Source organism: Natator depressus, chromosome 9, assembly GCF_965152275.1.
Source record: "Natator depressus isolate rNatDep1 chromosome 9, rNatDep2.hap1, whole genome shotgun sequence".
Classification (NCBI taxonomy): Eukaryota; Metazoa; Chordata; order Testudines; family Cheloniidae; genus Natator; species Natator depressus.
Genome location: NC_134242.1, coordinates 27,309,343 through 27,323,862, shown reverse-complemented (window position 1 = coordinate 27,323,862; position 14,520 = coordinate 27,309,343). Strand labels below are relative to the sequence as shown.

The 14,520-nt window shown below is 42.6% G+C and overlaps 2 protein-coding genes across 2 annotated transcripts in view; one reads left to right on the top strand and one right to left on the bottom strand.

Annotated features, from left to right (window-relative positions):
- The first annotated feature begins 8,962 nt into the window (after positions 1 to 8,962).
- On the top strand, positions 8,963 to 10,003 carry LOC141993408 (glucose-dependent insulinotropic receptor-like). The gene has a single exon (XM_074962948.1). It carries the CDS (start codon positions 8,963 to 8,965, stop codon positions 10,001 to 10,003), a length of 1,041 nt encoding a protein of 346 aa, XP_074819049.1.
- A 1,909-nt stretch (positions 10,004 to 11,912) lies between these two features.
- Positions 11,913 to 14,520, bottom strand: part of ERICH6 (glutamate rich 6) — a 41,774-nt gene continuing 39,166 nt past the window's right edge. The window contains exons 17-18 of the mRNA XM_074963773.1: positions 13,332 to 13,563; positions 11,913 to 12,176 (exon numbers count right to left, since the gene is read on the bottom strand). Of these exons, the coding sequence (XP_074819874.1) occupies positions 11,913 to 12,176; positions 13,332 to 13,563 (496 nt within the window). The remainder of the gene's footprint in view (positions 12,177 to 13,331; positions 13,564 to 14,520) is intronic.

Here is a 14,520-nt window from a genome sequence, read left to right as displayed (position 1 = left end):
ACCCTCCTTCTGATGGCTTTACGGCCACTATTTCCTCCTTAGCTCAGTCACAGGAAGGCAATTATATCCAGTGCTGAGCTGTGATTGAAACTACTGGCTACAAAGATGCAGAAGTTCAGTAATGTGCCTGGCCCTTGTCACATCCCAAAATCCAGAATTGTCAAACTTAAAATTGGACACCTAACTCCCAGAGTGCTGAGCACCTGCAGGTCCTGTTACCTTCATATGTTACCACTGGATATTAAGACCTGGTGCTTCTGACACTATTTAACAATTTGGCAGTCTGAATAGAAACAAAGCGAGTTCCATAATCAACTGGAGGCATCTGTCACCTTAAATAGGAATTACTGTAGGCCCTTCCTCAAAGATTTTTAGGGACTAATTTGAATAGTGCAGTAACATCAAGACATTCCACCCAGCCACTCTTCAGTGAAACCACATGTATACATTTCAGCATACAATAACCTGAATTTGAAATTCTCCTTGCTTGCTGTTTAAAGGATAGCTATGTATTTCTGATGATCCATAAGTATTGCCCCATAGCATCCCATGTGAAACGCAATTTCACGGGAAATAGATGAATCAAAACGTTTTCTAATGTCATTACTTACATATTTCAGCCAAGTTCGGTGAAATTACTTGTTTTCCATCTATGTATATGACTGCTTAGGTGTGTTGCTAGGCTATGAATTTCCATACACAGTTATCAAGCAAAAAAATTCTGATATTTACCTAGTCTTCCCACTTTGATATTAAAATAATTGTTGATCTCTTTCCAAAGAGAATCTTGGAGCTCAGCAGTTTTCTTATCAGATCAAGACTATAAACAATGTTAGGTAAAGTATATGGGTAACTATGCTGGTGTTTATTAAGTATGCAAAGAGTATAACCCTCTTTTACTGGCTTTTGTTATGGACACACAGCTTTTCCATTGCCTCAATCCTGTATTTAATTTTGGGTCATAGAGTTCACCACATAGTTTTGTTTTTATGATTTATACTGAAACCTATTAAACAGTAATTCTATAGAATGTTTTCAATCAGAAAAAGGTGGTTGAAAAGAGATGTTGGCAGTCATTTAAAGGAAGTGTCACATGCACACCCTCTTAAGAGACAGTTGTACAGTGTTATCAGAATCCTTAATAGTTTGTGGTACTTTAATCAGGGTGACTTGTTTTACTCAGCAGATAGTTCTGTGAAACGGTTCTAATTTTCAGTCATATATCTTCAGTTTTTGTGGTGGTCTTTGCAGTATTTCCCCCCCAAAGAGCCTAATTATTTGCTGTCAAACATGAACACTCAATATGGTTTATGCATTATCTTAACATTGGAACTACAGTTTTAGTTCATCTTTCATGTGAAACCGGTTATTCTGACATAATGTTTCTCCAAAATGTTCAGTTTTATAGGATCTAATTTTTAGTTCTCCTAGAAATCTTTATCAGTTATCATGAACCCACATGCAAAGAGCATGTAGAATAGCACTATAAGAGGCAAACTCTAATTTGGTAATCTTTTTACTCGGTGTTCACTTAGCACAAGTGTAAATGAGGATACAAAACACCACATAGTGATGAATCAGGCCCATTTATTCTAATGTTATGTGGATGTAGCTTCACTGACTTATGGGAGTTACTCTGGATTTATACCAGTGTGAATATCAGAAGCTGGCACTTACTGTGTAAACTGCTTGAGGTACAAATCAAGTCTCATTCTCATCTCAGAATGGTGTAAATCAGGAATAAATCCACTGAAGTCAAAGTTGCAGTACTGAGTGAAATCTTTCTCTGAAACACCAAGGCCCAGATTTTCAGAGGTATTTACATGAATCTTTTCCAATTCTAATATCTTTTTTGAGATGGAGTGGCCGCATCTGCGTGCAGTATTCAAGATGTGGGCATATGATGGTTTTATATAGAAGCAATATGATATTTTCTGTCTCATTATCTATCCCTTTCTTAATGATTCCCAACATTCTGTTTGCTTTTTTTGACTGCCACTGCACACTGAGTCGATGTTTTCAGAGAATTATCCACAATGACTTCCAAGATCTTCCTTGAGTGGTAACAGTTAATTTAGACCCCATCATTTTATATGTGTAGTTGGGATTGTTTTCCAATGTGCATTACTTTTGCATTTATCAACATTGAATTTCATCTGCCATTTTGTTACCCAGTTTTGAGAGATCCTTTTGTAGCTCTTCACAGTCTGCCTGGGACATACAAAACTACTCAAGATAGTTATCTGCAAATTTTGCCAACTCACTGTTTGCCCCTTTTTCCAGATCATTTGTGAATATGTTGAATAGCATTGGTACCAGTACAGACCCCTGAGGGATACCACTATTCAAATCTCTCCATTCTGAAAACTGGCCATTTATTCCTACCCTTTGTTTCCTTTATTTTAACTAGTTACCAGTCCATGAGGACCTTCCCTCTTATCCTATGACAGCTTACTTTGCTTAAGAGTCTTTGGTGATGAACCTTGTCAAAGGCTTTCTGAAAAGCCTTTTGTGCCTTTAAATACATCTCCATCCCAATTCTTACCTATGCCTGGTTTTTGCCCAAATCATGGGAGCTGTAACTCCTGAGGGAGCAAGCAACTGAGATGGATCATGTGCTAGGAGACTGATAGCAGGGCCTGGTGTGAAAGCAGTAACCTTAGAGGGAAGAGACTGCGGGTGAGGGAAGACCTGAGGTCTGACTTGGCTCTGTAGGGTGATCTGGGAAAAAGACTACTGTAAAGTGATTAGGGAGAAGGCCTTAATATAGAGATTTTGGGGGGAGGGTGGCGGAATGTTATCCTGTGAAATGGGAAGCCACAGATTCTGGGAAGAAGGTGGTAGTCCTTAAGAGTTTAGTGTCCCAGAGCTGCAGTCTGTAGCAGAGGGAGGACTTATAATGCATTTTGAGGGTTGGTGTGGAACCCCTGTAACTCAGAGGAGAAGGGCTTATGAGGCTAGCATTGAGGAATAAAAGAACAAGGGTCTAACTAACCTGGGAAAGGCCAAGCAACTGTTTAGCCTGGTGAAAGCAACTGGTGAAGCCACAGAGATAAAGTTCCAAGGCCTAAGGAGGGTCAAGGATGTATTTTGCTTTTGGGACTCTTTTATTACCCTGAAAATGGGGGGTGGGGGGCATTGTTGTAGCAGAAGAGCTAAAGTATTAAAATTACCCAACCACCAAGAGAAGGAACTGTGATTGGATGCACCCTGATGCTGTATCAGGTAAGCCACTTCTACTGCTTTTAGTATGTGATGGTGCTGTATGGATTACATGGTAGATAAATATTTGGCTCAGATTCATATCTCAATTAAACTGCTGAAAATTTGGATTTACTTCCATTACTTCAGTATTCAGAGTAGCAGCCGTGTTAGTCTGTATTTGAAAAAGAAAAAGGAGTACTTGTATTCGATGAAGTGACCTACAGCTCACGAAAGCTCATGCTCAAATAAATTTGTTAGTCTCTAAGGTGCCACAGGTACTCCTGTTCTTATTACTTCAGTAATTTCTCCTGATTTACATCATTGTAAATGAAATCCAAATCAGATCCTTTATCTTAGTTTATTGAACATGAACAATACTTAGTTTAACCATGAAAAAGCAATACTATTTTCTCAAGATAGATAAAAGCTTTAGTCCCTAAAAGGTTGACAAATGCTGTATGTGAACTGCCTAGATAAAATGGAATGGTACAAATCCCCTTAAAACTGTGTTTGCAAAGCTGTTAGTGGAGCTCTCATACTGGTCATTAACAAGGGCTGAAAATAATATCTTTCTTGGATTGGATGACTAAGCATCAAAATCTGTAATAAATGCGAGCTAAATGATTATAGAATGTTTGGCAAGAGGCTAAGTTGACTAATTATTGGATTTTTTTTTTAGGTGAACCAGTTCACTCTGTGAAGGTGAAGTACAGGCATACAGAAGTGAAGATGACTATATATAAAATGATTTCTAATCCATAACAAGATATGAACCTCGTATAAATGATTTGACGCGTGCAAACTGTTCAGTAAATGAGGCCACAACTTTAATGAACATCACAAATAATCAACTCTAGCAAATTGCTAATAGTCCTTCAGCCAGCCATGGGAGCACACCTGCACTTGTCCCCTGCACTGTTATAAATGAATACTCCCCATTTCCTTCTAGTCTCTACCATATTAAGAAACTTCCACATGTGGTTATTGCGGGTATACATGCACTGAAGCAAACAGCCAGATACTGCTTCTAATTCCCCCTGCAAATATTAAAGATACCTTCACCTGATGTCACAGATGTACGTTAGCTAGATAGAGCATGGGAAGGAGCTGAACCCAGTTCTATCTCTTGCCCCTAGGGCTCTTGTAATTAAGCCCTTTGGTATCTAGACCAAAGCCCATCTGTGACCCATGATTGGTGCCAGCTACATCAACCAGAGTGAAAACCAGGCCCCTCTGAGGTTGGGTGCACACAGGATCAGAGGTGTAGCTTGGGCAAGTTCCGGCAGGTGAGGAAGTGGTGAAAGAAGGGATACAAACTCTGTCTCCCTCAGGGATCTTTCCTGCCACCCTGGTTAAAGTACGGGTGCAGAATTGGGTATCTCATGCAGAGGGGAAAGGAAGGTTTTCACACAGGTTTCATTCAGACACATATGTCTTCATCCATCACTTTCTTACCTCACATGGCCAGACTGCAGTCCAGACTCCAGTATTACAAAATACTGGTTTATGTAAGAACCAAACAGGTGTGCTCCTAATTTCTGGGGACAGATAGCAGGAACCATCCTTTTGTTCTGTGTTTGTACAGCATCTAGCACAATGGAATCCTGGTCCATGACTAGGGCTCCTAAGCACGAGAGTAATACAAATAATACATCATAATACTGTCAGCTGTTCTATTCCTAGCTTAATGCATGCTGCTGGATAGCTATGCAGATCTGAAAGCAATGATTTAGGCAATGAGAGTCCTAGGAAGAGAGGTGCTGTGGCTGATTAATTTACTGGGCCAGAGAAAGCATAGCACTTTGGAGCTCAATAAAAATGTGGGTTTTTTTTCCTGTATAAAAAGAAAACAAGGTTCAGTTAACTATGACATGACTGGGATCATCCTGCAGCCACATTTCTTATTCTGAAGGTGATTCAAAATACTGTGAATTTGGAGTGTTCGAAAGTGTGTGGGCCAGAGTCAGGAAAGCTGTAAACAAAACCAGCTGCCAGGGTTATGCAGTACACATGCTGACGATGTTTGCTTGAGGCATGGGGCAAAAGGGTTTCTGTAAATGATATCATGTCACACCTGTGACACATGTATCAGACATATGGCCAATTCCTTGTCTCAGGCCAAAATGCCATATGTTTTCATGGAGATTTCAAAATGCTTTTATATCTTAACTTCACTGGAGGGGATATTTGTTTAATTTCTTTCTCTTCTGAGTTGTTTCCCTATAAATAAGGTCATTTTCTGTAATCTCACTGTGCAAAAACATTAAATGAGGACAATTTGGCTTCTGTTCATTGATTTTATAGTTCCTTCTAAGAGGTCACCCTGCATTTATACATATATATATTATAGTGCAGGTGATACATAATGCTGTTTCCTTGCTTGCATCTATATATAACCATGAATATTCATATGCTAGTTCTGATTTAGTAAGGGGATAAATCACAATGAAATTATATATGTGGTGTGCTGGTGATAGTTATTTATCACCTGATTCCACTATTTATCCTGTTCTTTTAATCACTGCTCCTGCACTCTGGCTACCAACTCTTCTCCCCTAGCAATGATTTTACCAATCAGACCTTCTGAGCAGGTACCACAGAAATGCTTTTTCTTCCCCTCCAATTGTGGAATTCCCCACACCTTTCAGAGGTTCTCTTTCCCCCTGCCACCTGTAGGAATCTTCAGTCCTGAGTTAGCCACCTAGGCTCCTCATACAACATGTGGAGAAAGCGAGAAAGGGATCCTCAGATGCCAGCAAGCCAAGTGTGGAGCTGCCAAAGCTAGCCAGGAACTAAATGCCAAGGAGAGGGGAATTGGAGCCTATGCAGCTAACCTGGCTGATCCGTCTGCTCAGGATCCTTAGCTGCAAATGCTCTCCTGCAGTTAGGCATCTAAGCTAGGTCAGACACTTTAGGTAGCACATGCCCTAGCAGTTGAAACAGTCTTATCTCCTGATCACACTCAATACCTTTCTCATATTTGCCCTACATTTCCCTGTGCCTACTGTGTGAGTGCTGGTCTGCCCCCTGTGATGGGTTGGGCCCCCTGGGATGTCACCTGGTTTGCTGGGATGCCCCTGAGGCAGACTATTCTGCCAGCCTGAGCCCCCTTTTACCTGGTCTTGCTGGACTAGACTCTCCTGCCTTTTCCAGCTAAGCAGACAGGCAGGGCCACACCCAGTTTCACAGAGAGACAGAGATCCTCTCTGAGAAGGCTCAGCTTAAGGGGCTTGCCACAGCATCCAGATGACCACCCCCTCCCACAAACACACACACACACACACGAGTATAAACCCAAAATTATATGAAATTCGTCTCCTCCCTCAATGTGGAGGAGGGTATGCACAACTTCGCTTCCTGCCCCCACCCCCATTAGAAATCACATAAACTGGGTTATATTGTAAACTAGAAATACATTTCTGAGCTATAACAGGTGTATTTTAAGTAGTTGAGGTAGCAGACAGAACAAGGCTGATTACTAAGAAACGAGAGCATGCAAACTCAGCTTAATACGCTAAAGAAACTGGTTACATGAAAGTTCTCACCCTAAATGTGGTTCTAATAAGCTTCACAGGTCAGTCGCCCTTCCAACCTGGGTCCAAGTTCTTTCCCCCAGTTCAGTCTTAGTTGTTTCCAGCAGTCATTTTGGGTGGGATAGCAGGGGAGAATTGATGACCTGGATTACCTCACTCCCCACCCTTAAACAGGATTTGCATGAGGTGGGAGTCCTTTGTTTCCTAGTTGCCCCTCCCCCCCCAGCTTCTCGTGGAAAAGTACAGAATTCAAGATGGGTTCCAGTATCAGGTGACGTGGTCACATGCCTCTGTAGGGCCCCTGTAGCCATTCTTCACAGGCTGACCCACATGTTCACAGGGAGACTAGGCTCTTTTACAGTCCATTGTCTCTTGCTGATGGGCCATCAGCACTATTGGGCTTTTCATTGTTGTACCTGAAGGGTTAGCAGGGGGTGTCACCCAAAGTAACATATTTGAAACATAGTCAATATTCCTAATTTCAGATACAGAAATGATACATGCATACAAATAGGATAATCGCATTCAGTAAATCATAGCCTTTCCAATGATATCTCACATGATCCTCTTGCATGAAGTATATCTCAGTTATGGCATATTCATATCATAAGCATGTTGTCATAAAGAATATGGAATGACATGTCAGACCCCCCCCACTGGTGGCCTGCATCCAGGCCTTTGGGTGTGGGGTCTGACAGGTCTCTGTGCTCCGAGCACACCTACAGGATAGGGTCTGTGGGTGAGATAAGTGTTTCCCATCCTTGTTTGAAAAGCCTGGTTTGGGGCCTCCATGGTTTCCACTTGAACTAGGGCTCTGTGCTGCACATCAGCTGTGGGGTGGGATTAGGGGCATGTGGGGCATTAGGACTTTTGTGGCTTTGTGAATGGTGATCAGCAGAAACCTAGGTGCCTGGAGTCCTATTCGGTTAGGTGGCAGCAAAAATGTCAATGGTGAATGGTGAATTCAAGAGTCCTAGCGTGCGGTAGTGCGGCCTAGCTGATAGATCACTGGACTGGGCCTCAGGAGACCTAAGTTCTAGTCCTGGCTCTACCACTGGCCTGCTGGGTGGCCTTGAGCAAGTCTCTTCCCCTTGTTGTGCCTCAGTTTCCCCATCAGTAAAATGGTGATGATATTGATCTCCTTTGTAAAGCACTTTGAGATCTAGTGATGAGTTAGGGATTATTATTAGTGATTAGTCTCATTGCTAGATAACACTTTCCTGTTACTGGGCTAAAATTAGCCTGCTATACAAAGGTGAATTATTTTACACTGAAGCTTCTTTTTATCATTCCAGTCAGTGTTACATGCAAGATCTGAAACAACAATATGCTGTGCTGGGCGCTTCTTCCTAGTGCTGGGCTGCTGCTGTCCTTGGTGTTTTTAGCTGGGATTTTGGTGCTGTGTCTCAATTTAGAAGCACTGTGTTTAATGTTCATTGGTTGCCATAGTTCCAAGAGTTTCTCACAGTTGATAGAAGAGAGATTTCTGAGAAAGCCATTTAACTGATAACCTTAGTCTGGTGTTCGGCACATAGCACTCACTGAGCATATTTTGTGATTCTCTGTAGTAACTGAGATACATTTCCCTCTTTGGAACAAATCCTGGTCTCTCTATTATTAGCACTGTGTGTTTAACAATAGCAGTTATACATGGGGGATCATTTCCTGTGTGGGTCAGGAGACTCTTCTAGTTTGCACTTATTCTAGACACCTGTCAGGGGTTATACTTTATCTTTGCTTTATTTGATAAAGACCTTTCTTATCTTTCTGCGTCAAAGACACATACAGGAACTGATTGAACAAGCAAACATCCCCAATCACTTTCTCTTCCCACCCATTGAGTTTATTCTGCCAGTAGCCTCCTGCTGCCAGCAGCTGAGGACTTCGGGGTTTTTTTTTCATCTCCCAGCACATCTCTGCGGGCAAACAGAAAAATCTGAAAGATCTGGAAACTGCAGCAGACTGATGGCGGCTTGAAGAACAGAGTATGGCCATTCCAAGAGAACAACCTGTCTCTTGAAGAATCAGCCAAGAGTTAAAGGCACCAGGTCTTATTTTTTTTCTGCTGAAACCCCAGAAAGCATTGGGTCCTGCTCTTTCAGTCTAGACTTCAGCTGCACATTTCCTTCCAGCTTGGCTTTCTCTGTGGTGGAGTCAATATAGACTGTGGAGTCAGTTACGCCTCTTGGAGCCAATGTGTCTCCCATCCTCACCTCCTAAGGAAGATGAGCCACATCTTTTATGCAGTGTTACATTCTCTCCTGGGCTTCTTCATCCCCTCAGCCAACCTGCTGGTAATTGTGATTGTCTACAAACTAATGAAGAAGCAGCAGGGAAGAAGCTACATCTTCATCCTCAACCTGGCTGCTGCAGACCTGCTGGTGGGAGTGATGTGCATTGCAGAGGCACTTGATGATATTCTGGATGGAGACTTTGACAAGAATTTATCCTTTTGTCTCTTGCGGACCTGCATGAGCATGACACCTTGCATTGGCTCCATTCTCACCTTGCTTTTGATTTCCCTGGATAGATACTTGGCAGTGAAGCGCCCCCTCTATTATCCTACCCTCTTGAACAAAAAACCCGTGGTCTTCTCTCTCACCATCCTGTGGGCTGTCTCCATCTTGTTTGGGCACATGCCTTTGATTTCTCCCTCCCTGCAGCAAAGCAACTACACGGGTTACTGTGGGCTCCTGTATGCAGCCAAGAGTGACTACCTATATGTGACCTGCTTTGGGATCTTCATCCCTTCCTTGTTGGTCATGATCTGCCTGCACATCTCAATGGGGAGGATTGCCTACTCGCAGCACAAGCGAATCAGGCGCACCTGCCTGCAAGCAGAACCCTTCACTGCTCACCTCCGCCACTTCAAGGCACTGCGGACAGTACTTATAATGATTGTCAGCTTCACCACCTGCTGGGGACCTTATTACCTGGCAGGCTTTGTGCAAGCTACTTGTGACTCCTGCAACCTGGCTGACCCGATTACAGATGTCTTATTCCTGCTGGGAGAAATCAACTCCCTTATCAACCCCCTCATCTATGCTCTGTACTGCAAAGATATAAGAAGCCAGCTGCCCAAACTGATGAAGTTCAAGAAGAAAGGCCAAGTAAAGCCTCTGTCTGTGGTTCACTTTAATATCCAAGCCCTTGATGGTTTATCCAATGGAGAGGCTAAAAGACCCGATTCATCTGGGGTTCAAGTCCCCAGTCCTACTTTCTTCAACAGTTCTAGCCCCTGCAAAATAGTCTTCTCAGTGTCATGATCCAAAGCAGAAGAGAAGCTCTGCATGAACCACCAGTGAAGTGGAATGTGAGACTGACAGTTTTCTAGCGTAACAACCAACCAACCACCTGGACCTGGAGCACGTTGACTGGTATCCAGATTTACTACTTTCCCTTTTGTCCTTCTCTGTGTAAAAGGTAGCTGAGCTGGCTGGGAAAAAAAATCAAAACTTTGACACAAAATGGTGGGGGTATTGTTTTTTAAAAATAGCCTGTAACAGTTCTGTTTGGACAATTAAACTCTGCAATACTTTACTACCAGTGTTATAAACCTGAACATACCCTGAGCTGCTGTGCACTCTTGCTCAGACCTGGGTAAATCAGGAGTAACTTCTTTTGAAGTTATGTATTCATCAAGGGCAGTTACGCACAGGATCATTTCCTGCGTGGGCCAAAGAGACTCTATTTGCACTTGTTTAGAAACCCAGCGGCAGCAGGTTATTACTTTATCTTTACTTTGTTTGGTGAAGTCCTTTCGTATCTTTCTGTGCCAGCCACATTCTGTGAATGAGTGAACCCATCATCCTACCCAGCTGCTGTCACCAAGTGAAAGCCAGATCAGTCAGGCTCTGTATTTCCTCTGTATCAAAATATATTGTGCATTAGCTAAACAACACAATTCTGCTTTACCATATGTAAATATATATTCCTGAGCTTTTAAAATATAGCGGTGGTCAGAGGGCAGTGGCCCAAAGTTGTGGCCACCTATCAAGTGACTGGCTGATGGTTTATGTGACTTCAGCTTGAGCCAACTAGTGCTCAGTGGATTGGTGTCCACATCACACAGGCCACATAACGAATACCATTTGGCAATCTTTGTTGGTCATCTCAGCAGTGGGAGCAAGAATCAGGTGGATATGGAGCTTGAACCATCCCTATAAGAAATCCCTTCTAGTTAAGGGTAGGAATGCACTTGAAGGACAAAATAGGAAAGCCTGCAGTGTTGCTACCGGTGTGCAGAGAATGTGGTTAAGGCACTGGACTGGAACTTAAGGGAGCTGGATTCAGTTCCTTGCTCTTTCATTGACATTTTGTGTACAAGAGACCTTGGGCAAGTCACTTAATATTTCTGGGCCTCATTCCCCAGCTGTAAAATGGGGATATTAATGCTTCCCTTCTGCATGCTGCTGATAGGGGTGTGAAGATAAGTCCACAAAATCCTTGTGTGGACTCAGCCACTACAGTGAGGAGGGAACAAAACAAACAAGACATCTAGCCCCTGGCCAACTTTTCTCTTTTTACACAAGGTGAGTGTAATTCCTACTCAATACAGCACATGAGCTCTGTCAGGAACACTTATGTGCGCCTCTCTATTAATACTGATGTTAACTAGTCACAACCTTAAACATACACTGTATTGTTTGCACACCTCCTTCTAGTTGTGACTTAACATTAAATATACTATTCTAATATAGGCGACACACACACTGGAATTTTACATTTCTGAAAATGAATAGATTAAAAACATTATTTTTATAGTTTGGGGGCAGGGGTTCTTTTTTTAAATACAGATCAAATGGTTCTACTCTCAACCACTATTAGAAATGAGCAAAGGCAGCATCTCTGACTCATGCCCCAATAGTACATGCTTTGACACAGTTAAGATAAATCAGTGCATCCCAAAGGGCACCGTTCCGTAACCACTTACCACTAGGTATAATGCATGAATAATCCCACTTATACTAATGGGACTACTAAAGGTAGAAAGCACTGTCTTTGGTGGAAGGTTGGTTACTGGCCTCCTGGAAAGGTGTTGAAGTAAGAGAAGGAAAAAAGCTTACTTTTTTTGAATGTGTATCAACAATGCAATTCTTCAGTACGCACACAGCTGCAAATATTTCTCAGAATAATTAAACTAATATTGTCTTTATGCAACACACACACTGCTAGTCAGACAGGTGCATTTATTATAGCTCTTATTGAACAGTCCACATCATCACTTACGTCAGAATTCTTACAAAGGTGCATTAATTTTAAAGCCTGTGTTGCAAGGTAGGAAGGGGGTTTGATTTTGTCCCACTGCTCAGCAGAAGGGAAGTTTAAACATCCATGTAGTCTATCAAACAGACGCTGAATCTTTATTTTGCATGCAAACAGCAGCAGGTCTTCTTCGCATACATGTTTTGGTGGTGGACGTTTATCAGGCTGCCTTACCTTTGAAGGAAAGAAGGTGTGGGGGAAGAGTTATAAAATGTTTATATTTAGAACAGCAATCAACAGTTCCTCGAGGATCAAAACTCACAGGAGCAGAGAGAAACATGAGAGCAAAACTTGCAAGCTACAGGTGCCCATAAGCAAAGCTACACCCAGCAATGGGAGCATAAGCCTGGTTCCCCCATCCAAACCTCTGAGGGGGAGGTGCTCTCTTTCTCGTGGTAGGTTGCATGTCCGGTACTCCTGCTAATTAAAGATTTAATTTGCTGTTCTCATTGCTGGCTTGTGATATTAGAAACAATGTGAACCAGGTAAAATGCTCAGTGATTGAAATAAAATATTTGAAACAAATTAAGATGGAGATGCCCCTCTGCATGCATCTTTCCTGACTCCAGCAAACAAGGTGCTCTGAAGAATTTAATCCATTCCCCATCTCTCTACAATCTAAATAGCTCCCAGTGCAGATTACTGGTGCTTCTGACAGGAATAATCTGTATAGAGGGGCTGCGTTTGGCTGCTGCAGATCAATATATTGACTATTGGGGGATGGGGGGAGTTAGCAGGGGCGCTTAGGTTCAATTCTGGAAATAGGCACAAACTTGCAGACAGACTAATTTCTGCATAGAGGGACAGAATGATCTCTATTTTGAAACATATCACATGTCCCTTTGAGTTCAATCTTCTTCTCTGAAATTGTAAGTTTCATTTTATATAAAGATGTTTGCTGAAAGTTGTAAGGATATTTGTAAAGAGCAATGCCAACAGGGTCCAGATCAATTATTTCCTGAGAAGAAGAAGAAATCTAAAAAACGTGAGAGACTGTAAAGTGATCCTAAGAGAGAACATTGCAGAGCAACACAGATTACTTGTAATGGATTCCTGTGTGAAAAGGCTAGTGGGGAACAGAAGCTGAGTTGTGGCGGTTTGTGGACAGGGAAGATAGTTTGACACTTAAGGATGAGGTTCTACGGAGGTTGGACAACGAACAAATTGACCATGATGATACCAGTGAGGTTTGGGGGAAATAGCCAAACATATTACAGAAAATGCCCAAGCTGCCTGTGGCCAAACAAAAGGAGACACGTTTAAGGGCAAGGCGACGTGCGGGTGATCCAATGGGGATGGGAGTGTGTGTGTGTGTGTACGCTAAAGTACCTGCACTTTTGTTCCCACGTTGAATTTGGCTTGTTCTCCCCTGGCAAGAAAAGAAACCGCAATCTTGTCTTGTCCAACTATCCTGACACCAACATATTGGTTCAAGGATATAAATATGGGTTTAAATGAAACGCGGGGTACAGAGTCCATCAAACTGCTTGGCCAGGTCCACATTCGCACCCTGTTGCCTGCTTGGTCTGAATAATGTCCTCCCTGAATATTTATGTTTATCCTAAACAATAAGGAAATAAATTAGTGCTTTACATAACAGATCATGCTTTGCTGTTACGAATACAATGTAGACCCACTCCTGCAAACTTTTACTGTCCTGCAATCAAGGGACTACTCACGAGTAATGGTCTGGAGGTACAGACCCTTACTAAACCTAGTCCACAGTCAGTGGGAGTCTTTCTCCTGCTGAGGTAGGTCATAAAACAGGGCCCTAAGGGCTTGACTTCACACAGTGTTGAAAGCACTCAGCACCTCTAAGCCCTGGTCTACACTAGGACTTTAGGTCGAATTTAGCAGCGTTAAATCGATGTAAACCTGCACCCGTCCACACGATGAAGCCCTTTTTTTCGACTTAAAGGGCTCTCAAAATCGATTTCCTTACTCCACCCCTGACAAGTGGATTAGTGCTTAAATCGGCCTTGCCGGGTCGAATTTGGGGTACTGTGGACACAATTCGATGGTATTGGCCTCCGGGAGCTATCCCAGAGTGCTCTATTGTGACCGCTCTGGACAGCACTCTCAACTCAGATGCACTGGCCAGGTAGACAGGAAAAGAACCGCGAACTTTTGAATCTCATTTCCGGAGTCTGCGGGAACTGTGGGATAGCTACCCACAGTGCAACACTCCGGAAGTCGACGCTTGCCTCGGTACTGTGGAAGCACTCCGCCGAGTTAATGCACTTAGAGCATTTTCTGTGGGGACACACACACTCGAATATATAAAATCGACTTCTAAAAAACCGACTTCTATAAATTCGACCTAATTTCGTAGTGCAGACATACCCTAAGAGATACTCAACTCCTATTCAAGTCAAAAGTTGCTCCCGGGGGTTTTGGTCCCTTGCAGAGTTGAAACCCAAATACCCAGAAGTAGAAAAAGGAGAGGCTTTTTCACTCCACTGTTTTCTCTTCTCTTTAATTCACTGCACAGTTTCCAGGGCTTTACAGTTACTGACTT

Bases quoted from the DNA above. Each gene is read 5' to 3' on its own strand.
- LOC141993408 (XM_074962948.1), top strand. From the start codon at position 8,963: ATGAGCCACATCTTTTATGCAGTGTTACATTCTCTCCTGGGCTTCTTC.